This window comes from Larus michahellis, chromosome 1 (assembly GCF_964199755.1).
Source record: "Larus michahellis chromosome 1, bLarMic1.1, whole genome shotgun sequence".
NCBI lineage: Eukaryota > Metazoa > Chordata > Aves > Charadriiformes > Laridae > Larus > Larus michahellis.
In genome coordinates this window covers 107,631,593-107,657,133 of record NC_133896.1, presented here as the reverse complement: position 1 = coordinate 107,657,133, position 25,541 = coordinate 107,631,593, and the positions used below count along the sequence as shown (strand labels likewise).

The window sequence follows — 25,541 nt, the reverse complement described above, 5'->3', positions numbered from 1 at the left end:
ATCTCTGGTAGAAAAATAGTTTCTCATGATATACTCCATAGTTAAATCCTCCAACTTCCCAGTGTGAGAGTTGGGCTGTAAGCAACCCAGGGAAAGGAATTCAGCGTTTCCAGCAGCGCTAAGCACAATGCTGCTCCCATACGTAACAAACAAGCCAGATCATACAGAAGCAATGGCTCGCCTTTGATTTTTCCAGGCCTCTTCCAGTCTCTGAAGATCAGTGCTCTAACCATTTGCCTCTGTCCTTTACTCCTGCTTTTTACCATGTTATTATGTGAAAGCACATCTTATAATCTTTATCTCTCTCAGGAACTACAGGGGCCGTAGACAGCCTGCAATTGCTGAGAATCCACTGGAGGTTTTTGAACTCTCCTAAAGCAGTTCAGAGTATTGACATGCCTTCTGCAGATTTGGGCAATTGGATACAGTCAGTTTAATGCTTCGCTTCACTACCAAATTAATATTACATGTTGTCATGTGCAAGTACCATTGAACACCTTTTTTAAAAAGTTCTTGTGAAATATTTTGAAATATATTGCAAGTACGCACCAAGATTACAAAGAAACGTTCTTATCATACAAAAGACAAATTTCATTTTCTCAGCATACAACTTAAGGAGAAAACAGTTGATAGAATTATTGCTTCTTTATGTTAGTATTATAATCTAAATCAAAAAAGGGTTGAACAAAGCTATCTTTTAGAAACGGCATGCTTTTTTCTGACTCAGGAAACAAAGCACTGAAGTGCTGTCTAAAGCATTCCTAGGATAAAATAGTATCTAAACTTCTCTACTAAGCTGAAGGCTTTCATAATCACAAAGTTATGTTTTAAAAGATCTTAGAAAGCCAACATCAATAGATTCTCAAGAGGGAAAAAAAAAAAAAAATCAACAACAGTAAAAAAACCACCTTTGAAATTTTGTTTGGAAATAGTTTTTAGGCTTATCATTTAAGATTCTTTAGCTGCTTTATCAATGAGAAGTTTGGGGGACCAACGGAAGCTGGATGATCTTGTTAGACAATTGCTGTCTGTACTGAACTCCTGGCACAACAATAAGTTTGTTTTTCATAATTAATTCTGAATCATCTGCTTAAGTTTTAAGAAGCTGTTCACAGTCATCTGTGCTGTATGTCAAGTGTCACAACTACATCGGAATTACGCAAAGGAAAAAAGTTGTGTGTGACAGTCTGTTATTTTCCTAATCAGAAACAAAAATGAGTTCATAAAGTGTTAGAGAGCTTAATACCTTATTTAGTAATCACAGTGTCTGCAACAGGAGACTTGACTGATTCAGGAAGCTTCTTAAGGAAGATAAATCCTTGTTTCTGTGTTTGGACATATTTTAACTGTCCTGCTGCTACAAGCTTTCTTGAAAGTGGTGTGCTCTTAAAAATATAGCCAAGGCCAAATGTTTCCAGGAATTTTTCAGCAAGCTGTGATGCCAGCTGTCCACAGAGGCACTCGTTCTCTGCCAAAACATGGTGCCGAGATCCCTGTGCTGGCCGCACACAAGTCATTTCCAGACGAGCTGCTGGCCTGGGCTCGCCGGTGGCTGCTCCAGCTCGCCTCCCTCCCAGCCTCACCGCAGCAACCCGCCCAGAGCCAAGCAAACATGCCAGCTTGCTCAGAAATCCCAAATGCTGACTTCCACTGCACCGCATGGATGTGCTATTTGGCATCCTCGTTCTTCAAAGAAATTACAGTATTTGCATACATTCAATGTGATTCAGCAGCAGTGTGGGATATAGACACGTAGAAGTGCTGTGCAGGGTGTACTCCAGCACCCCTCCTCCCCAGGCATTCCACTTCCTCTAATTCTCCCCCAACTTTCCCATCTGAAGCACTTTCCCTTATCTCCACAGCTCTCCTCACCACACACTTGATTTTATGCAGGCTGTCCTGGGCCTTATTTTTCCAAAAGCTGGTACTTTTAAAGGGGATCATGTTGCAATGCAATAATAAACTGAAAGAGAGAAAGGCATGCTAGAAGCTGCAGACTATTTTGAAACTGTGAAAAGGAGAAAAGATAAAGCCCAATCTGCACTAGAGAATTTTTGCCAGCATAGCTGGATCCCAGATCTCAGACATAGATGGTTTATACAGGCCTGGAACAAATGCTTTTTTGACATTAGCACTTATGCCAATTTAGTGAGCGAACTAAGCTCTTCTGGCTAAGACATTCAGTTGTGTCAATGTCAGGATTTAAATCCCTTAAAAAAAAATAATAAAAAGCCCCACACAATTGGCAAAGCATATGAAAGCAGCAAATGAGGGCTTCCTAGGTATCTGGTACCCCCTCCCTTTGAAAGATACACTCCCTAGACAGAGGTTTCCTGTGGTGCTTATGGAGAATCTGATCAGTTGCCTTACCACATTAATGCTCTGCCTCAGGAGAAAGCACGTATAAGAACGGCTCTATGTTTTGTATTACCAGCACTGCGGCCCCCCATGCAGAGTACAGCACAAGTCACGTCCTTTTTAGTACAGACCCAAGTTTGAAGGCACAGAATCTGGATTTTGAAAAGATAACCCCCAACCTAACCATACACGCTGAATAAATCAATCTTAGCAGAAACATCTGAAAAACATTGCAGCGCCAGTTAGGAAGCACCATTTGCAACTGTACAATTATACCTCTCCGCCCCTTCACTACGTGAGCTCTACCAACAGGAGTCTCTGTTTACCCGTGAAGGAGGCTAATAGCTTGGATCTCTGTGGGTTGGCACAGTACCACATGGTGTGGTTGAGTCCACTGTGAGTCAGTCCAACCACAGCTATCTAAGCCAGCCTGACCTGAGGACAGTTTAGTTACTGCTCCTAAAATGAAAACTCCTGGGCCGGTTCCCGGGTTAAGATTTTATCTGACAGCTCCAATACAGGACCCTCCTGTGCAACACTCTGTAAGACTTTCCCAGCCTTCCACCTGCCTGTTTGGAGCTCCACCTGTGCTCTCAAAGTTCACTTTTTCCATGCTAAGCTTTTGCGTAGCAGTTTTGAGGAAGACTGTTCATTACAGACCATACAGACCACCCTCCACAGCTCATGCTCATTGCTTCCTGGGGGTCTGCAGCTTGCCAGTCTTTCAGGCAGCACAGGATCTGTTGTGCCATTCCACTATGGCATGTTCTTCTCCACGAGATGGTGGAGAGCAGGGTCCAATTCCCTTTGCTACCTAGACAAACTGCAGGAGCCTGCACTTGCCCTTCCACTACCCTTTACAGGGTCTGTGCCTAGAGCTGCCGTTCTTCACTGGTGGAAGTCACCAGGGCAAGGCAGCCTGGCACTCTCTGACAATAAAGCATTGTCTGAAGGAAAAAACAAACATTCCTCCACAACAAAATCCTTTCCCACGGATGCATCACTTTGAGAAAGCTTTCAACAAGTTCTGCCTGTTTTTTCTGGCAGCATGTAGATTACTTCCTCTCTGTTTTTCCCAAGGAGACTGACAAAAAAAAAAAAAAAAAAAGGACACCAAACCATTTCAAGTTCTACTTCCGCTAAAAAGTTGATGCCTTAATTTTCCTCCCACTTCCAAACCCACCAACTTTAAGGACTATTTTATTTGTTTTGCTTAAAATACTTCTTGGCCAGGGCTACATGTGCATCATTCAAAGGAAACTGCCTGAATTGTCTCAGTCCTGATAAAGAAAATATTAGAGAACTGCTGTTTAGTGCAAACCCAATGCAGATTTTACTGTCTCATAGGGTTATTCCATCACATATGGATAACAAGACCTAGGGAAAGAGCTTCAGTCTATGAGATGATCAGATGAGGACTAGAATGACATGGTGAAAAGAAGCACAGGGAAAGACACTGGGAAGTATGTGGTAAGATAGTCTTTATAAAAAAGCATAAGTCTCCGAAAGCTAGGCAGAGATGAGATGGCAGATTATGTGAATTTTGCCATCTCTCCAAATTGTAAGTGATTAACCACAGACTTGTACTATTCTTATGTCACACAGAACCCCTGCTGCAGAGGAGGAGCACACTGACGCGTCACCTTCACTGTTCTTCCAACAAACTCTTCTGAGATCAGCTCTCCTTCAAAGCTGCCCTGGTGAGCACACAGCAGAAAAATAAATATCCTACTGTTGTCCCAGGTGATAGTTTGAAAATGATGTCTTCTTATACTGTAGATTGAAATAGAGATCTTTTCCAGACACGTATTGGAAGATATTGATTTATTTTTGTTACTGTCTGGGAGTAAACAAGATAGTTTCTTCCAGTTGAATAAAAGCTTTCACAATTATTATATAATAAAAACCACATTTGACAAAATTCACAAGAAACTAAGACATAAGGTGCCCACGTTATCTTAGAAGTCAGGAGCTATTCCACCAAAATGCCTATTAATGAGAAAACTTTTTTTTTTCTTTTAAGTTGAACTCCTCCTTGTAATAGAGTGTAAAATAGCACAATAGAGCGATAGGTATATCAGTGAAAAAGGTTTGTGACTTACAGTTGTGCACACGTGTGTTTTCAGAGGGCTGGCAAAGAACACATGACCCCAAAGCATAAGGATGAATGGGAAGCAAGAGAAACAAGGCTGCATTATATTACTGTTCAAATGAATAAAAACTACCTCCAACCTCCTTGCTCCAAAACTGCTTTGTGATTCCTACAGGCTTCAAGACCTTAATGTGAATGGTAGTGTTTTGAAACACAAGCAAAAGCATTCTGCATTTTCACTTTGCTGTACAAATCTTGTTGCTAATCATTAAAGCAAGCAACTCCTACAGTGTGAAACTAGCTGTACAAATTATATAGAGAGATGGGTGAATAGTCATTTTGATACATTGCCAATCCAAAGAAAAACTTGAAACAAAGAAGACAAACAAAAACCTTGCTTTTTCTTCAACAGAACTAAAATAAAATTTTTAAACATCTTTTCTTAATACAGAAAGGAACTTTTCAGGCTCTTAGATGCAAGCTCAAGTAAGGATAGGTGCCAAAGAGCAGGGATAGGAAGTGAGTGGCCCACTCATGATATGGAAAGTCCTAAGTTCAGATCCCGACCACCCATCCAAAGGGGTATGTAATTCCAAGGACAGAGTGCTGACCACATGGTTACATGGCACTTTGGCTGTCTGTATAGAATGCTTGCCATCATGAAGGTACCATTTTGCTCATTGTAGAGCTTACACAGGTGAATGGGGTGCCCAGACACTGCTTCATTTCTCAGAGAACAGAGAATTCAGTATTTACAGAACTCAGAACATCAGCGGCAGAAGAGATGGCAGGAAGCAGCTCCCACAAGCACTACGGTCCAGGCCCTGGTCCTCTGGGGCTGTTCCACACCATATACAATATAAGAGGCAACTATCCAGGCCACTATCCTGACAGCTCTGGACTAGGGATTCAGACCAGCCTCAAATAAGAGAGGAAACTGAAACCCCTTATCTAATGAATTACAGAAATAAATCACTGCCATCTCCTCTGGAGAATTATGAATATGGTTCTGAAATTTTCCCTTTCTCTAGCCAAAATGATCAAATTCATAACAGGTTCACATTCCAGTCACTCAACAACTGAAGCTGCATTTGGGAGGCATGCTTACTGTTTTATATAAGCAAGTCTGTCATCCTGCGGACCATGCTGTTCTTGCTGCTCCTCTCCCGCTCCCCCCCCCCAGGCCCCTGCCGCCCAGAGGGCTGGCTGAGAAGCTGGCTTGCCTCACTCCCATCCCCCTCAGCTAGATTAAAACAGATGGCAGAGGCACATAAAATAAAGCGCAAACACAGATGAGTGACTAATTTTCCAAAAGGAGACAAAAAACCAAACCCTCAACTTCTAACACTAGAAGCAGCAAGGAATGCATAATTACTTTCTGAACATCATTCTTCCATATACCAAATGCGGCAGTTGCTACAGATATGATGACAATAAGCAGGGGAGGTATCCTCCCGGCAGGCTTGACAAGCAGCATAGGGCTACACTGCAGTCTAACAGATGCAAGTAGAGAACATGGCAACGGCATCAAGGAGTGCATCACAGACTAATCCCACCTATGTAGCAACACTGCTTCACAGACAGGTTTTGCTGAGCTCCCTGCTCATGGTTCACAGAATGGTAGGAGTTGGAAGGGACCTCTGGAGATCATCTAGTCCAACCCCCCCTGCCAGACCAGGGTCACCTAGAGGAGGGTGCACAGGAACGCGTCCAGGCAGGTTTTGAATGTCTCCAGAGACGGAGACTCCACCACCTCTCTGGGCAGCCTGCTCCAGTGCTCTGCCACCCTCAAAGTAAAGAATTTCCTCCTCATGTTGAGATGGAACTCTTATGTTCAAGTTTGTGCCCGTTACCTCTTGTCCTGTCGCTGGGCACTACTGAAAAGAGTGGTTACCTGCCTGAGTTTAAAGCTAGCTCAAGCGGTACCTCCCCAGGAACTGCAGTGACACCTTTGAAATGCAGGAGGCAAGGAGCTGCTCCCCATGACAAAGGCACAGGAGCCTCTGTACTTGTTTTCGGCTACCTGCCTCTGGCACGTAGGGTTGCCAGGTTTGGGCTTTGAGAGTCTGGTATTTTGCAGACTAGAAAACACAGCGCGCTTGGTAACGCTCATGAAGTAATGAAGCAAGGACCAAAGCCTCCTGGAGGGAGATGTGTCAAAGGAGTCACAGCCAGCACGCTGCAATTTGTACAGCCTCAGTAGGAAACATGAAGGTGAGTTAATTACATCAGGGAGATGAGGACAGAAGCTATTTCAGTGCTTCACTCTACCCCTTTACCAGAGATTACTGCCTTTGTTTTGGTCCTGACAGAGCTGGTGCTTGCATGTCTCTTGCCTGCAGCCAGTGGCAGAGGGCAAGTTCACCCTCCCTGGCAGCTTGAGCAAGTCCTTAGACTTCGTATTTCAGCTGCTTCAGTGGAAGCGCTACCTCCCTCCAGTTGATTTTGCTCCAGGAGCAGTAACATGAGAGAGCAGACATATGGGGTGGTAACTTTCAGGGCTAAGCCTGTCAGACTTTGTCATTTTAGCCATTTGGGATTATTTCTGTTGGCTGAAAGAATTTAAAGAGCCATCCAGAAAACTAAAGCAAGCATCATCTTTGTTGTGCCTGACACAAAACATACTGCAGCATATCATTTTGCCAACACAAGGACTCTTAGACTGTAACATGGCTAAGAAAAGCATCGAATGCAGGTTTACTACGCAACTTCTGTGCCTTGCTTTCAAGGCACAGAAATGGACTTTTCTTTGCCATTCTGTAGGAAATCAGAGCACCAGCGCTCAGGCAATAAATGGACTTGTGCATCTCTAAGCTGGAGGCACCTGTTCTCCAGGACTCTCAGATTTGTTTCCCTCATGTGTTAAACTGATATCCAGGGCACGCTGCAAAGCCTACAGATTTACCTGTGCTTCTCTTGAGGGGTGGTTGGGAGGCAGAATTCCATATTATCTTTAGATGATATTAGTTCAATTGATTTATCTGTGATTATCAGTTATTTGTGGTCTGTGTTTTTAGGAATGGGTCTGTTGTGACCTTCTACAAGTGGAAATGATAGCTCCAGTTAATGGAGACTCAAACAGCAAAACCTAAACAGCTTTTGAGATACTCCCCCAGCTTACCAATACATTTCAGTCCAGAATGTGCCCAGTTCCATGGACTGAGACGGTACCACCCAAAACAGGGAAGCCAAAGCATTGCTTCAGCATGCACATACAGATATTTGCTGACAGATTCATAACGCTACCTCCACTTAAGTAGCAGATACAGAGGATTAAAGAAAAAAAGAAAACTAAGAAAGAAAAAAGATGTCTTAAGCATGCAGAAACACGGAGTGGGTATGGAAAGCTGGCAGTCTTGTGATTTCTGCTTCGCACTTCAAACTGCTGATAGACATCTACTTTACACTCCAGGAACGGCAGGTTTGCAGCAGCTGCCTTCAGCCGGCAAGTAACTTCTCTTACAAACCTGCCAGTCACCCCTGCCTTGTCCCAGGGGATGCACTATAGCTTTAGGACCCTTAAAAAGAGTTATTAGTAGAAAAGAACTTAAGGACAGCACACTAAGAATCAAGTGAAAGTGCTCCTCTCCTCTTCCTCATCTGTTGGGATGCTAGGGTTTAGGCTCAACAAAGTACATATCCCTTATCAGATCCAAGTACAAGCTCACCGTTCTTAGACAGATTTGTTTAATCCAAAAGAGGATTATTTCCCTCTACTTATATTTAATATGATGGATCATCACTCAGCTAATTGTCATTAGTATATCATAGAGTTGGTATCTAAACACACACAGCCACATTAGGAAGGATTTTTACAAGCTCATAAATACTGGTTTCAAAAGCAATTTTAGCTCCCAAGCAAGGCTGGTACTTCCAACTACTTTACCCTTCTATGGTTATTTCAGTCTTACCTCTAGTAAGCATCTGGTCAGCCTATACAGGACTAAATGAAAAAAAACCAGGATAGCTGAAAACAAGTACAGTCTTCCCTTTCATTGGGGAAAATAAGTTTGTAGGACCCATTTCCACCTGAGCAAGAAAGCTAGACCTTTCTAACTGGCTTACAGATCAGTTTGGCCAATAGAGCAAGGGATCCTGCTAGCAGGTGAAACAGGTCATCATTTCAAAGCCAGCTGAAGCCTGTTTGAGTGAGAGACACAGGAGGATTTACCTGTGTCACTGGCACAACTTTGTATTTACTTAATGCACAAAGGCTATTATGTCTGTAGCATTTTAAATACCCCTAGTTCAATCAGTTGCTCATTTTGCTTTCTGAGTACTGTTACGGCTTTTAAATAAAAGACACATTTTGCTAGGAACCCACATGGAAAAAAGCAAGCAAACACCCCCCTCTCAGTACACTCAGAAAACTTGTATTCAAAAGCAGTACTTAAACTCTAATCAGCAAGTTTTCTCACTGCCTGTGCTTAAAGCAATATAAAACAAACCAGGCCCAAAAATCAAGAGCTGTAAACTTGTAGTTCAGTCTAAACTCAGAACCCCAAAGAGCAGGATCGTGATGCCCTTCCCAAAGGCATTTTCAGCCATGTTACTCCAGCAACCCATGTTTCATATTATTTTCCAGGTTTACTCAAAGGCAGAGAAGTGCTGTTTTGCAAGCCTGTAAGGACAGACTAATGCTATTGAACAAGATCAATCTTATTACTATTTTGTAAATCTCAGACATAAATGGGTGGGTTTGGGCTTAATAATATAAACATATGCTCCTGCAAAACTGAGAGCACCAACAACATTTCCTTTTCTTTGAGTGCCCACTAGACAAATTCAATGTTTACTTTTGTGATAAGGCTGCACAGACATTTTCCCCCATGCCTGCTAAACAAGATGAGTAGGATGATATATGTGCTTTTACAGAGAAGGAAGCACTTACGTTCTGGTGACCTTAACACGCCATATGTGGGAGGGAAGAAAAAAAGATTTGTAGAAGTGGCTAATTCCTCAAAAAGAATGTTCATGTATCCAAGATAACAGACATGCTATCTTAGGTGAACAGCAGCTTCCTTTGTTTACAGGGCTCTTATTCAACAATCAAAGGCTAATGTTTTAATGGGTCAACTGAAATACCATACTTGTATTTTAATGGCAATTATAGAATAATTTACTGTCTTAAGATCAATAAAGTACAAGACTTCATTTTCACCAATCTTAAATTCAGGACAATATAATGCAATCAAAGCTTCAAGTCTTTCAAAAGTTTTCCAACAGCTGCATGTTGAAAAGGTAATAATAAAAGACAACACTTCCAACTGCAGCAAGAGCAATTCTACGGAATTTTATATATCGATGATAAACTGATAGATTCAGCTTAGTCCTTCAAGAGGGGCACTGAGTTGCCAGTTCCACAAAAGTAGCCTTAAAGACATTTGGACTGTAATAATTGCTTTGAAAACAGTTACCTGTCACTGCTGAACCCATTTTATAACTGTTGAAATACAGATTTCTCTTCATTTCAGCTTGGCTGCAAGTTTGTTTTCATTCACCGAAGTAAATTCACTGCTCAGAGAAGAGAGCTCCAAGTCTTCCATGCTTCATTTTGAAGTCTCCTGTCAAGTATGTGGCCACAGGGAGATGGCCACACCACGGGGCAGAGGGACTGTGCCTGCTCCGTGAGGCAAGAGCTGGTAGACTCACAGGGGGACAACAGCAAAGTCCAAGCTGGAAGTACAGCGTGTCATTACACCAGTATGCCCACAGCACCCGGGGGTATCACCTGAGATTAGATCTTCCCTCCACATATAAGAGATAATTCATGCTACTAAAAGAAGGCAATGCAAATATGCAAAGTAGGGTAGCAGGAAAGTACTCCTTTAGCTATTTTACAGAGAACTAACTGAAGCACTTTAATGAATTTGCTCAAAAATTGACAGGGAAAGCCTACAGCAGAGGAGCAGAAGCCAACTCTCCTGCATCCTAATCCAGTGCACTAATTACAGGAACATCCTTCATACTCCTAAAAGTGGTTCGGTTGCTTGCAGAGGACAGAAGCCAGTCATGGCCAATGACTGAATTGAGTTCAACTTAGCAAGAGACAATCCAGAATAAATTCATCCTGGAAGTGATCAAAAGAGAGAGAAGCAGCAATCCTTAAATGCTGCCAGTGTCTCAACTCCACATATTTATAAAACTTTTATAGCTAATGATCACCCAATAACCTTGCGCAAATTCCCACCACAGTTAGCAGAGGACCCCCATCCCACTCGGAGAGGAAAGCCACCAAACCTTGTGTGTAACTGGCAGTCCTAAGCAGCACAGCCCACTGAATGGCTCTGTAACCTCAAAAGGAGCCACTACCTTGGAGGGCAGACCTTGTCACCATACTGCTGTCTCCCTTGGATAGAGCCCCGCTCGTTGGTCTGCACACAACAGTCCATGGGGACCACTCTGGACACCTCCTGCCGGGGCTGCAAGGGCAACAGAAGAGGGTCTTAACGCTCCATGTAGGAACCAGAGGGCATCTGCCCAGATCAAAGAGCAGGTTATGTCTCACGAACAGGAGATGCCAGCACAATTATCTAACAGTAGTACACAAAAAACTCAGTGTGGTAGTCTTCATTACTGCTGTATTTCTATGCTAGCAGCCTGAATGAAATGTGGGTGTACCAGCTGATAATCTTAAAACCACACAGAGAAGCATAATCAATGCACATGGCAAGTACGCACATTTCCATCACTTCTTTGCTTTCTTTCCAAGCACTTTCCATGCTTCTTAAAAGAGCCTCCAGATCACTGCAGCACTAAGGAAACCTACTTATTCCTACACACCAGTTTTGCTAACCCACCCATACTATTTTCCTTACTCCGTGGCCTCAAACTGAATAATCTTTCAAAAGCTATTAATCAGCTTTCATTATCTCTCAATTGCTTTTTGCTTGCTTGCAATTAAGGACTAACATCCAAACATTAGAAATTCATAAGGTAATGAACCATAATGAGTAACTGTTCTAAAATATGATCAACTGCTGGATATCAACAGAAGTCTGATTTTTTCCCAATAAACTTTTTTTTTTCCCCATGTATTTATACAAGCTCAAAAATGAAGATTTATTTAGCAGAAGTTGAACATTCGCCAGAAAATACTATATGTGTCTATTTCTTCTCTGGAAGGCAGCTAGCTATAGATAAAAATATCTGCAAACTAGCAATTACTGTGGATTCAGAAGGTTTTAAGGTGACACCGACATGAGGAAAGATCTATTTTCATGTGCATGAAGTGTATTTCAAGTTCAGGGAGAGGGACACAGAGAGAAAGAGAGCACATGCATGCTGTAATTAGCTCATGTACAGGACAAGATTATGCCCAGCATTTGTAAATATCACCACATAAAATACATTTCCTTTCCTTGTTCTTCCACACAATTAAACGTTGGTCAAGCAATGTTAAAAAACATTTTGAGTAGGTCAATAGCATATTAAACACTGCCTAGGTTAGAATATCAAACCAAATTACTGAGCTGGGTCCAAGGTTATCTATGGTATATGAGATTTTTTTTAAGCCACTCCAGCATAATACCAAAAAGCTTTAATTATGTTAATTTTTTCCTAAGAAAAATTATTAATTTATTTTACATATTTCTCTACATGTGGCATCCAAAGCAACAGAAATGCACCCCACTCACTACACCCCAAAATTTGTCAGACAAAATCCCACTTAGGTGTTCATCAGGTAGATCTTACACACACAAGAAATTGCAGGTCAAAACTTGTAACAGGACAAAATCTCATCTTCTTATGTGAGTTACAAGCTCTAGTCTAAAAAGCTACAAACACCTAGTTCAGCTGCAGTCCATAGAGCGCTCAGAAACTCTTCTTGATAAGAAAATAGGGTGCACACACCCAGAACATAACCGAAATTTTTTTCATCAGTATTTCCCAGCTTTTTGCTTCCTGCAGAGCCATAAGAGAAGTTATACTGTTTCCGTAGAGAGTCATTAGCAGAACAACTAGCATCCAAGTTTTCTGCAGTTTTCTATGTCAGCAATCACAGAATAGCAAAGCTTGATGAAAAGTAATGATATTCTCAAGACTCTAATCTATTGTAATATTTCATTCCAACAATATGCCAACCATTTGAAGCTTTAAAATATATTCAGCTGTTTCATTTTAGAGCTGTGTAAGAGGAAGCACTAAAATGAAACTTTCAACATGCAACTGTTTCTTCTCCTGTACTGCATTGTACTGCAATGTTTCACGTTTCTGTTTTCTCTTGAAAACTATGTCCCAGTTTATAAAGCCCATGGTTTTCTATACATAAGGAAAGACACACGTGCTTATGGGGAAAAAGGAGTTTATACAGAAAAAAGAAGTATTGTGCCCGCTTCCTGTGGATTAAAGTTTTCAACGGTCATTGCATTGCTTAGCGGAGTAGACAGGGCTAGCCTAAAAGCAGTATTAGTACTTCCTTTAGGATGAGACTGTCCACGTTTAACCAGTTTCAAGGCTCCGCTACAATCCAGTCAGAGTAAGCATTTAGCAGGAGGGCTGGCTCAGCAGCCCAGGGGCCACAATGATGCCACTGCCCTGCTTGAGGAACACGCTGGTTTCTCCATGCAGCACCCCACAGGGCAGTGCCATCTCAGGCGCCACAGCACACTCCTCTCCCCTGCCATACAAACATGCCCTTCCAACAGCACGACCAAGGAGAAAGAGGAGGCCCCTGTTCTGGAGGCAGAGCATCCCATGTAGTGCTAGCCAGGAAAATCTCTGTCCGGAATCAGAATCACTTCTAATGATAAGTCTGAGGTTCTTGTAAGTTTGGGGCCCATAGTCTTCTAAGACGACAAAAATCAAGACTTCCTGGAGACTGACGATGCACTTTCTGAATGTTTTTACTTTTCCAACAGGTAACTGCTACGGGTAAAGATCACCTTTAAAAGGGAACATGGATTTAATAAACTCAACTGAACAGAACAGTACATCAGAAGAACTGTTCAAATGGGTGACATCCAAGATTCTCATTTCCATTACCCTGTCTGTGCTTGCACTAATGACAACAGCCATCAATTCTCTTGTGATGACTGCAATAATTGTGACAAGAAAGCTCCACCACCCTGCCAACTATTTAATCTGCTCTCTTGCAGTGACTGATTTCCTTGTGGCAGTCCTAGTGATGCCTTTCAGCATTGTCTACATTGTAAAGGAGACCTGGATCATGGGGCAAGTGGTGTGTGACATTTGGCTGAGCGTGGACATTACTTGCTGCACATGTTCCATCTTGCATCTCTCTGCCATTGCTTTGGACCGGTACAGAGCAATCACAGACGCTGTGGAATATGCACGGAAAAGGACACCTAAGCATGCTGGCATCATGATTGCAGTGGTATGGATCATATCCATTTTTATCTCCATGCCGCCTTTGTTCTGGCGGCACCAGACAACCAGCAGGGATGATGAATGCATCATCAAACATGACCACATTGTTTTCACCATTTACTCTACATTTGGCGCCTTCTATATCCCGCTGGCCTTGATTCTGATCCTTTATTACAAGATATACAAGGCAGCCAAGACATTTCACAGAAGAAGCGTCAGCCGGATTGTAAGGGAAGAGGTAAATGGACAAGTGCTTTTGGATGCAGGTGAAAGAAGCACCAAATCAGCTTCAATGCCCAGCACAGCGGAGAAGACATCAGATCCCCTGGTAGACTGCGATAAAATCAATATCACCCTACGGAGTCCCAGGTCTGAATCTAAGCACGAGAAGTCCTGGAAAAAACAGAGAATTTCTAGCACAAGAGAGAGAAAGGCAGCAACTACTCTGGGTCTGATCTTGGGGGCATTTGTGATCTGCTGGCTCCCTTTTTTTGTAAAAGAAGTAGTTGTTAATACCTGTGAAAGATGTTACATCTCAGAAGACATGTCTAATTTCCTAGCATGGTTGGGATATATAAATTCCCTAATTAACCCTCTAATCTACACAATCTTTAATGAAGATTTCAAGAAAGCCTTCCAGAAGCTTGTGCGGTGTAGGCAATATCTTTAAGAGCTTTTGTTCATGTAAGGAGAATATACTAATTGTTTTTTTAACCTGTATAAATTTATATAACTGAGATGACATTTGTTGTATTTAAGGAAAAGCACCAAGACTCTGTATTTACATTACGACTTTTTTGTATCAGTAGTACTGGGAGCATAAATTGCCCAGGTTTTAAGAGATGGATCATATGGGATCAGTTTTGCTCTGGAAAAAAGAGGTAGCATATTGTGGCTCTGATCCAGTTGGGATTTGCACAGCTGCCTAGCTTGAAGCATAAGGTATTACCTTAAATATGAAGGAAATATACACTTGAAGTAGACAAAGAAAGAAATTATTTTATTTTTTTTTTTCAGAAAAAGGCAAATAACTCTCAGTCATCAATGAAATTTTAAGTAAAACACCACACAGGTTTTAAACCCTAATCGCAAATAAGACAGAAAATACAACTTGGAATTAAGACGTGTTTTTATTAGTTTGGCACAGGCCTGCAGCATAGAGCCAAGCCATTCCCAGCGAAGGGTAGTAGCTTTAAACATATCTAGCATCATCCTATGTTGATTAGCTGCAGCTGCAGCCCTGCCTTCTCCCAGAGATGAAGAACTTCCCTGTGTTATGCCCTTGTAGCAGCCCAGCAGCAGGCAAGGCACTTCCATGGGTTACCATTTTCATAGCGAGCCATTGCTTACCCATGACAGATGTGGACATAGCCCCAAGAGAGACAGCCAGACAGTTGGGGCACCCCCGGTGAGCTGGGTACATGTAGTGCCCGGTGCTCTGAGACACCGCTTCAGTAGGGACTAGGGAGAGTTAAGCTCATAAAGAGCAGCTGGTCCTTATGGAGATGTTAGAGGGGATGAGATACTCCTTTCTTCATGTCCTCATTCCTACCTCACACACCTGGCCAGGTATGGCCCCAGGGACTTTCTCAGTACCAAATCCAGCCACACAGTTTGTGTCAGGGCCCCCCGGAGCATTGATGATGGTGGGTGGCTTAGTGAGGTTTGGTTGAGGGTCACCTAATGAAACACTTGGGCTGACAGCTCTGGCTCAGTATGTTCAGCCCTTCACCCCCAGCAGCCTGATGTCCTCCAAGTCCTTTCTCGACTGCCTGAAGCATTAGGGCTGTGCACCCTTTTTCCAGGCATGTGAGAAAGCGGAGACTGACCACAGTGCTGGCAGTGTGGCTCTCTGGAAAAGGCTGTGCAGCAGCTTCTCCAGGAAGGGCAGCGGGGGCGACCCAGTCTGCAGTGCACACCTCGGCAGGGGATTCTGTGGGATGCTCACTGCCTGTCACCTCTAAACCCCTCCTTCCCCCAGAGCATCCATCCCCCAGTTCCATGTCCCCAGTCCCCGCAGAGATAAAAAGACCTTGTAGGCACTTCAGCCAGCGCTGGCAGCTGGTTCTGTCAAAGATAACCACAATGAACAAATCCCTTTGTGGGCTGCCTTCTAAGGTCTCAAAGATGCCCCCTTGGCCAATCTTGATTTACATGCTCTAGATGCCAAACCACAGCCCTAATGAGTGCAAGAATACCTCTCTCCTCAAAAGCAGCAGTGCAAGTTTGCCAACAGCTAAAGGTACTAACGGAGCAGTGGGCTTTTACCCCTGAGTGCAGATGAGTCGCTAAGAGCCACATCTAAGCCCGGGGATGGGCTGTGCACTTTTCAGGACAAACAGATTCAGGCTGTGTCACTAAGACCCCGGCTTTGAATTCATTGCCAGCCATTCAACGCTGTCTAGGAGGAATCGGGATTTGAGGCTCCTTACAGGAGCAAGCACTATTGTCATCAGCAGCAGCCTCCTGCAAAGGCACTCTGATTTGGCACATGGGCCAGCAGCTTAGGGACATCAAAAAGAAGCTGAGACATGAGATCACTATGCACACCTGTAGTTTGGGAAAGCTATTACCAGTGTTTGCAGTTGTTCTTCCAAGAGACTCTCAGCGGTTTGCATTAGACAAGAAAACCCAGAGAGAAGCCATCACTGTTGTTTCTCTCTCCCCCTCTCACTCCCATGTATTACAAGCGCTGGAATTCCATAATTTTTGTATTTTACTCACTAGCTACCAGCTGACACAACAGCTGTCTGAGGTGTTTCTTGCAAGATGACGAGGTCTGAAATATGAGATATTTAACTAATTTGTTTCTGTCACTTACGACTTACTGTATTCTGCTTTCACGTCAAGGTCCAAATGAGAAGCTATTCAGAAGTACTAGGAACAGTGCACTTGCTTTAATTTTGCTTGATTTTAACCCAGCCAGGAATCTAATGGAAAGCTCACTTGTCATGCCATGTAGCTCTAGCGCAGCAGTAGCACAGATACATTTTGAAGATACTAGGATGCGACAGAATGGAATTTGGCTCATGCTCAGTGCAAGCTAGCGTACTTTACTACCATTGCAGTCAGAGCACAGCCTCTGCAGCCCCATGACCTTGACAATGGCTGTATTATGCTGAAAGAAAAAAAAAACTGCTTTAAACATCAGCTGTGCTCTACTGTCTCCAGAAAGAGACGTGGAATTCAGCTTTCTAAAAGGACTAGCAGAAGGCAGCAAAGAAACCCCCACTGAAACATTTAAGATTGAAGACCTCTGTTTCCCACGTTTCCTGACTACTGAGTCATAACATTGGATTTGTAGGGGCAGGGCTTCCTCCCCTGCTTCTCCCTTTATGACTACTGGAGGGTAGAGTATATTGTTTATCCTCTTACATGTAAGAAGTTTGACAATATTTTGTGAAATCAAATTGGAAAAAAAAACAGGAGATGCTTTCGAGGAGAAAAGATACTTAAAATACTCATATTTAAATAATAATGGATTAAACTCAAAGAATGGAACGATATGTAGATAAACAGAAAATAGCTGTCATTTATGCATTGTTAACAGTATTATACTCTGAATCTAATTAAGCTGCTAAACATTTCTCAAGATGCAGGGTGGCTTCTTTTGTATCATTTTCACTGAGCTGTATCTGCTCACCCTTCAACACCCCAGTGGTGGAAGATGCAACTACAAGAAATCTAAGCAAATGAGCAGGGAGTTATACTATTAAAAGCTCTTGCAGCTTCTGTACTATCATTTCTTGGTGTCTGACTGCAACTCATCACTCGTTCTCTAAGAGAATCCACTGTGCCGAACACTTTATCACACAACCCCACACTGTATCATTTCATCTCTATCATTTATCCATACATGGTGATGCGTTAAGAAAAAATTTGATTTCCTCTTCCAAAATGCATAAAGGTGAAGATTTCTGTGGGATGCTGCTTTCCTCTCCCCATGAGGTACACAGGCATCCACTGGAGCTTGGTACTGGATTCAAGGAGGAAGAGGGAGCAAGATTTTATGCACTGGAGATAAGATTTTTTGCAAGTAGCTCTGTGCCCTGTGAGAGTTCAGTCTCAGCAAATAGAAAAATTTATGTCTGGTTTCCTAATTTACATTAGAAGATTGTGTGTGTGTATTGCAGGGAAAGGGTTTACATCTCCTCTAGGTTTTGCGCAAAGCTTCCTGGATCCCTATCCCTGCTGCAGCTGCCCTCCCTGTTGCTGTTTGCTGCCCACCCATCCGCCCATCAGTTTAGATTTCTTCTCACACCCAGAGAACTGGATTTGGAGCAGCTGACCTGCTCCCACTTCAGCTTTCACAGAGAATAATTCCTGAAGCAGCTGTGAACACTACATCCAGTTCAGGTGGATGTTTTTTGCTAACAGCAAGCGGTTAAATACACCTCATTATCGTGTACTCATTTCTTTGCCTTTCCTCCCTGCCAGATGCTTTATTGGTGTCCTTTCCTCTTGAGGGTGGCATAACCCTACAAAGAGCTTGAGGATACAAATATACTTGTGTTTTAGTGATGCAGTCACACTTGTTAACGCATGACTGTACCACCCAGAAACACCCACCTCATCCAAATATGCTTTTGGCAGTCACTGTCTTCAGCTGGTGCCTAATTGTTCTTGGTGCTAGGGAGGTACACGGAAATAACTACGTGCCAAATTATTTTCTCCAGTAGTTACAAACTCAGCATATTTTTTCTAGGCAAGTACACATTACTATCTGGTCTTTGCATTTCAAATTCCCTTGCAGAAGGGAAACAGAAAATCACCACTGCAGCCATTGGAAGGAAGGGGTTTTTTGAACTCCACACACCAAAGAGTAAATGCTGCAAGAAAAGCATGAGGTAACACTTGTAGCATCCCTGTAAGGATTAAGAATAAACCTAACACTGTGTCTCATACAGAAAGAAGAACTGCACGAGTGCGTGGGCAGCTGTTCTCCGATGGAGAGACGGGTCAGCAGTCACCTACTGGTCACAGCAGGCACTCACAAGCACTCCAACAACAGCTGAGCAGTAAATGGTGGCTGCTGGTGGTTCTCGTATTCCTCCTCCAAAAAGTGCTGCTGCATTACAGGGACAATACTATCACTATCAGAACTGCTAAAAATTACCAGCAAGATGTTGATATCTCCTCCCCTGTAAAATCCTGAAACGAATTAAACAGATATTTTTTTCTCAGGATTTTTCATTTGTCTTCTGGGGAGTCCGGGTCAAATTTCTTATTTTCCTCCTCAACCAGGAAGGCTAAACCTCTAAAAGAAACATAAACATTTCTTTGATCTAGTGTTTCTAGCCATCATTTAGTAATTCAAGAAATGAAAGCCTTGATGATACTGAGCTTGGCTAAGAAGAAAGATTCCAGAGAACAGAACATACAGAAGTCAGCAGCATTGGCATGAACAGTCAAGGTTACCAATTGAATTCAAAACACCCTTCCTCGTGTCAAATGCCTCACTCATAATTGGGTACCAATGATTGAAAGCAACCTCATATCCTCATGAACTTACTAAACTAGGTATTTCCTAAATTCCAGTTGTTGACTTCAAGTGAGTTATTTCTTAAGAACTTTGCAACTCAGGAAAATTTCAGAGGGAAATATTTTTAGGAAAGGAAAAATACTGTGTTTCATTAGCCAAACTACATTAGTACAATTACATATCAAACATCTTGGTTGAGGCAGAGTGAAATCAAAGAAGATGCTTATTGAATGCTGTTACTTGTTATCCACTAGTAGCTCAAATCTATTGTAACCACTCTTGAGGACATATATTTATTTAAGCTATAGTTTTGAAGGTATTCATCATTACACAGCGGATGGGCAGTACTCACAAAATTAACCTCCTTTTCCACTTAAAGGCAAGATAGTTCCTATACATGCATGATACTTTCTCTCGCTAAATGAAACCTTTTCCTGTGCTTCCTGTACACTCATTGATTTGAAACTCAGAGCATTATTTTATGGTTTGGGTTTAAAGACGAAAAACATGTTTAATGCCACAAAAAGCACTAATGCTAGAAGAGCGATTAATCTTCTCGCTTTCAGTTTAGATCATGACTGGTAGTAGACATTTAATGCAATAGCTAGCTCTCTGCTGGCATCACTCCAAGACGCAAAAGCTGTGGCTAATTTGTATGACAGCAAGCGTCTGCTAAGCAACTCACTTTTGGCTAAGCCTGGTTTCCCATATTTCACAGTACAAAGCTGCATAAAGTAGTCCACAGCCATGAAATAAGAAATCAGCCAGTTCGCACTCCAGTCGTTTCTAGTCTGGCAGTCACTAGAAGACAGTTGTTCCACAAATACACACCATTAACCAGCAGGAGCAAAGCTGTGTCTTTATCCACAGCAAAAATAGTCAAAATCTTTCACATCCGTCTATTATTTTGGAGGTATCCAGGGAGCAGCCTGAACTCGTGACCAGGTGGGCTCAACACAGACCAGAACTACTCCTTAATCAGATGCAAAAAGAGACCTCTTCAAGGAGAATGGCACCAGCAGCAAGCTTAGTCAGTAGTAACTCGTAACAAAACAAAGAGCAATCCAACATCTGGCCTATCTTCCCTGGCAAGAGGAGTTCAACCAGGTATTAACAGTCCCTTAATATCAGTTCCTGCAGCTTATTGTCTATCCTAACTGAGATGGGCTCTTTCAGCCCTTCTGGTATGTTTAGCAAGACAGTGTTGTACTACCTCATCAGCTCTGTGCTGGTCAGTACAGGGTTTGCATGCCCTATTGTCATGAAGTTCAGCTCTGAAGCTTGAGGACATCATTCAGCTTGGGTAAATGCAAAAACATTGGAATTTAAGATGATGAAAATTCAATTAAGGGTTTTCAGGTTGTGGATTTTTCTTCCATATCGACTTTGACAGCAAGGAAAACACAGTCATTTTGAACCCAAAACAGTTTTCCAACAAGATGTATCTATAACAGGCAAGCGTGACCTTATTTTTCACACACATAAATGTATGGTCTTTTGCATTTTGACAAGTATTTCTCCCATCTTGCTTTCAAAGTGTGGAAGAAATATTAATTAACTAATTACCTGAGGTAGGTAGGAGGTCTTGTCTCCCTTTTACAGGTAGAAAACCAAAAGCCAAGGGCAGTAGGCAACAGCCCCTCAACCCGGATGATGTCCTGGGGTGCCATTCAGCATCTAAAACAAGAGAAGGAAACACAGGGTGTTTTCAAAGCTAGTGCAAGAATCACAGAATCACAAAATGGTTGAGGTTGGAAGGGACCTCTGGAGGTCTTCTCATCCAACCCCCCCACTCAAGCAGGGACAAAAAGTACAGACAGCTTTTTAATATCTCCAAGGATAGAGACTCCACACTTCTCTGGGCAACCTGTGCCAGTGCTGTGTCACCCTCACAGTAATAAAGTATTCCTTACAATCAGAGGGAGCCTCCTATGTTTCAGGCCCATGGCCTCTTGTCCTGATGCTGGGCACCACTGAAAAGAGCCTGGCTCCATCTTCTCTGCACCTTCCTTTCAGGTATTTATATACATTGATAAGTTTTCCCTGAGCCTTCTCTTCCCCAGGCTGAACAGTTACAGCTCTCTCAGCCTTTCCCTACAGAAGAGATGCTCCAGTCTCTTCATCACCTTAGTGGCCCTTCGCCGGACTCTCTCCAGTATGTCCATGTCTCTCTTGTACTGAAGAGCCCAGAGCTGTACCAAGTACTCCAGGCGTGGCCTTACCAGTGCTGAGTAGGAGGGAACCTCAACCTGCTAGCAACACTCCTCCTAATGCAGCCCAGGACACCAGTGGCCTCCTTTGCTGCAAGTACACATTGTTGGCTCATGTTCAGCTTTGTGTCCACCAGGATGTCCCCAGGTCCCTTTTTGCCAAGTTGCTTTGCAGCTTGTCAGCCCCCAGTTTATACTAGTGCATGGAGTTGTTCCTCCCCAGGTGTAGGATTTTGAGCATCCCTTTGTTGAACTGCTCAAGGAATCACGTACACAGTCTAAAGGTAGAAAATGAGAGCTGTGGAGCAAGGCAAATCAGAAAAGGGGAAGGAGAAGGAAAACAGGGACAGACAAAGACTGAGCAGTTTTCTCCTGATAGAGCCAGGCAGCCTTGAAATAAACTTTCTTGAATTCATCACACCTCAGATCCAACTAACAGAAGTGCCAGTTCACTTTGAAGCTGCCAAGCACTTCCCAGGAGCTGAGCACAGAGAGAGAGGAGATTGTTTTGCCATCTCCATCCCAGACAGGGTCAGTAGAGCACCCTATAGCTGAGCACACAGGATCCTTCTCGAAGACTAGTGTGACAATACTAGTCAGCACCAGGTGCACACAACTGGTGAGACTGGGGAATTGCGAGTACTCAGATTTTAAAGGCTACGAACAGTACAGAAAAAAATTGAGTAGTATCAAAGCACATATTTTAAAATTTTATCTACATTTCAACACTGCCCTCTCAAAAGCCACCTTGAGCACAGGAAGAGTGCTGAATGGAGACTTTGTCCCTGGCTTTAGACATGGCAAGAGCAGGGCAGGTTTAGATTAGACATTAGGAAGAAGTTCTTTACAATGAGGGTGGTGAGACACTGGCACAGGTTGCCCAGAGAGGTGGTGGAGGCCCCATCCCTGGAGACATTCAAGGCCAGGCTTGATGAGGCTCTGAGCAACCTGATCTAATTGAAGATGTCCCTGCTTACTGCAGGAGGGTTGGACTAGATGACTTTTAAAGGTCCCTTCCAATCCAACACATTCTGTGATTCTATGATTCTGTATGCCCTGGACATACACAAGCTACACAAAGTCAAACCACTGCCACGTTTCATGCCTCTCCTTGTTAAATACCCCAGTGTATGCCAATCCTCCCCAGCCTCTGCCAGCCCGGCCTTCGCCTGTGTCTCCAGCTCACTGAACATGGTGTTAAAGCACGTCATAACCAATTTACTCCACCGCTTATTTTTTCTTTGACTGGCAAAGAATAACAAAAAGCAACTGAAACACCCTCTAAGCTCTAAACCCTCAAACAAGAAAAAAAATGAAATAAAATAAAGCAGTCTAGATTCAACAGAAAATAAATCAAGTAACACTTCTCCAAGCCATCCCTTCTATTCACTCCACTCCACGCTCTGACTGTTCTTACCCACAACACAACGCACACTGTGAATGAAGGGTAAGAGTTATTTCAGTGTAAGGCCTGACTTATTTTGTGTTACTGGACAAAAGAGCTCATTTAGAGATCCTTCAGGTGAATGAGGAAGGCTATGAAATGATAACCTGTTCTGCCTTCTCTCATCGCTGTAGAAGGAAAACCAAAAGAGGAGAGATGCATTACAGACTAACCTGCAGACAAGGAAACAGCACGGATGAAAGAAGTGTCTCCTGTCTGTTTCCAAAGTGCCTTGTGCGTATGCTACGTGATTTCTAGCCTTCGGATAGATGGATTTTAATTTTCAAATCACGCTTAATAAATGCAACTAAAAGCCAGGCTGGATGGGGCATTGAGCAACCTGGACTAATGGAAGGGGGAAGGAGAAAAGACAGAGCAGGCTTTCACTGAGTGCTGGATTCGGCCTCTGTTTGCAGGGAAGCTCTCCAGGGGCCGAGCAGCTGGCAGCCCTGGCCCTGCTCCCCTGGCTATGGGCGGCTGGGAAGGCCTGTCCTCCTGCAGCCCTCCGCCTGGCTGCCCAGGGGGGGCACGCTGGGAGGCAAAACCAGAAACAAAATTCAGATGAGGAGGGTGGCAGCTCACCCCTCTGCTCACGCCTTGGCTCTGACAGGCCTGAGCCACTGCGAAGTTCATAGATACCTTCCACTAGACCAGGCTGCTCAAAGCCCATCCAGCCTGGCCTTGAACACTTCCAGGGATGGGGCATCCACAGCTTCTCTGGGCAACCTGTTCCAGTGCCTAACCACTCTCAAGAGTAAAGGATTTCCTCCTTATATCTAATCTAAATTTCCCCTCTTTCAGTTTAAAACCATTACCCCTCGTCCTATCCCTACACTCCCTGATAAAGAGTCCCTCCCCATCTCTCCTGTAGGTCCCCTTTAGGTACTGGAGGGCTGCTATAAGGTTTCCCCGGAGCCTTCTCTTCTTCAGGCTGAACAACCCCAACTCTCTCAGCCTGTCCTCACACCAGGGGTGCTCCAGCCCTCCGATCATCTTCATGGCCCTCCTCTGGACTCACTCCAACAGGTCCACGTCCTTCCTGTGCCGAGATCATCTAGTTCCAACCCCCCTGCCACGGGCAGGGACACCTTCCACTAGTCCAGGCTGCTCAACGCCCCATCCAGCCTGGCTTTTAGCTACATTTATTAAGCGTGATTTGAAAACGAAAATCCATCTATCCGAGGGCTAGAAATCACATATCATACGAACAAGGCACTTTGGAAACAGACAGGAGACACAGGAAGCGATTTTTAGGTTGTTCTAGCCGTCCCAAGCCATTCGTGCCGGCGGCGGGGCAGGCCTCGGCCCGGCCGGGAGCCCACAGCCGGCCACGGAGCGGCCGTTTCCCGGGCGGGCGGTTCCCCCTAGCGGCCCCGGGAGCGCGGCCCACCTTCCCGCCCGCCTCCGCCGGGCCCCGGCAGCGGGCTGCCTCAGGCCCGCGGGGTCGGAGCGTTCCCCGGCCCCCCCGCTTCCCCAGGGACAGCCAGGGGCCGCGCACCCCCCGGACCGAGGGTGTCCCCCCCCGGCAAGCCTGGCTGCCTGCCCGGCCTCGCCTGAGCAGGTTTCCTCCCTCACCCCCCGAAACTGGCCTACCCGCGGGGTCAGTGCCCCCGGCAGTGTGGGCCCGTCTGGCTGAAAAGCCCCAACTCCCCCCGCCGTTGTCCCCAGGTGTCCCCACGGTGCTGCCACCAGCTCTGCGGGTGTCCCCCGTGGCCAGGGCTGTGTGAGTGCACCCTTGGGTGGGGGTTACCCCCAGTCCCGGTAGCACAAAGGGCCTGACAAGCTGGGAAACCGTAAGTAGGGGATCCCTCCCCTCCCCAGCAATGTTCTCAGACCCCATGTGTCTACATGCACTCCCCTTCGTTAGGGCTTGATCATTAATGTCTAGTAATTTAGAGACTGACTGCAGCTAGGTACATGCCAACACACACACGGATGAAGACGAGTTTCAAAGTCTGATTAACACGCACAGCAACATGAGGGGTCATTACTACTGGGATGGGTGGGTGGGAGACAGGAAGAAAGTTGCGACACAGCTTTCTTCTGGGTTATTACTCACTTCTGCAGCACGAGGCTCCCAGGACAGCCATCCACCAGCGGCAAAGGAGGTTTCCTAGGAAGTGGAAGGGGACATGACATTTGCTCCCTCTCATTGCTGCTTCGAGTCTATGTCTCTGTAATGTTTTGTTAGCCAAAGGAGACTCCAGGGCATTTCAATTAAAGTTTACAAGTCTCCAGGGTTCAGCAATGTTTGTGAGACCTCCCACGCAAGGGTCAGGAAGGCCCATTGTTTGAAATGGTGTGCAGAAGCATCTACACAGTTTGAAAATGTACATAAGGGAAAAAAAAAATAAATTACCAATCACCAGAGATCAGCTCCCCTGATAATGTCTAATAATACAGGCCTCTGTGGCAGGTTAAAAGTTAGTTTCTAGAGAAGTTGTTTCTTTCGCAGTATATTACTGGTTTTATTTCAGGATTAAATTCTAAGGAGCCCTGAGCAATGCCAAGCACGTAGCAAACAGCAGCTCATCTCTCCTTTTAAAGTAATAGTGTTAATTATAACAACTGTTTTTGAATCGGACTTGTTTGTGGTTACCAGACTAGAGGTTTCATTCACAGTTG

General features: G+C 44.0%; 1 protein-coding gene across 7 annotated transcripts in view; it reads left to right on the top strand.

Annotated features, from left to right (window-relative positions):
* The window catches only part of HTR1F (5-hydroxytryptamine receptor 1F), a 116,875-nt gene extending 102,358 nt beyond the window's left edge, over nt 1-14,517 (top strand). For 2 of the 7 annotated variants that reach the window (XM_074599061.1, XM_074599091.1), the window contains 3 exons: nt 3,964-4,058; nt 6,531-6,664; nt 13,312-14,517. In XM_074599061.1, the coding sequence (XP_074455162.1) occupies nt 13,350-14,450 (1,101 nt within the window). In that variant the 5' untranslated portion in view covers nt 3,964-4,058; nt 6,531-6,664; nt 13,312-13,349 and the 3' untranslated portion in view covers nt 14,451-14,517. Of the gene's footprint in view, nt 1-3,963; nt 4,059-6,530; nt 6,665-6,711; nt 10,022-13,311 lie in introns of those variants that run through there. The other 5 variants (XM_074599070.1, XM_074599101.1, XM_074599080.1 and 2 more) reach the window with 4 other exon arrangements.
* The last annotated feature ends 11,024 nt before the right edge of the window (nt 14,518-25,541 follow it).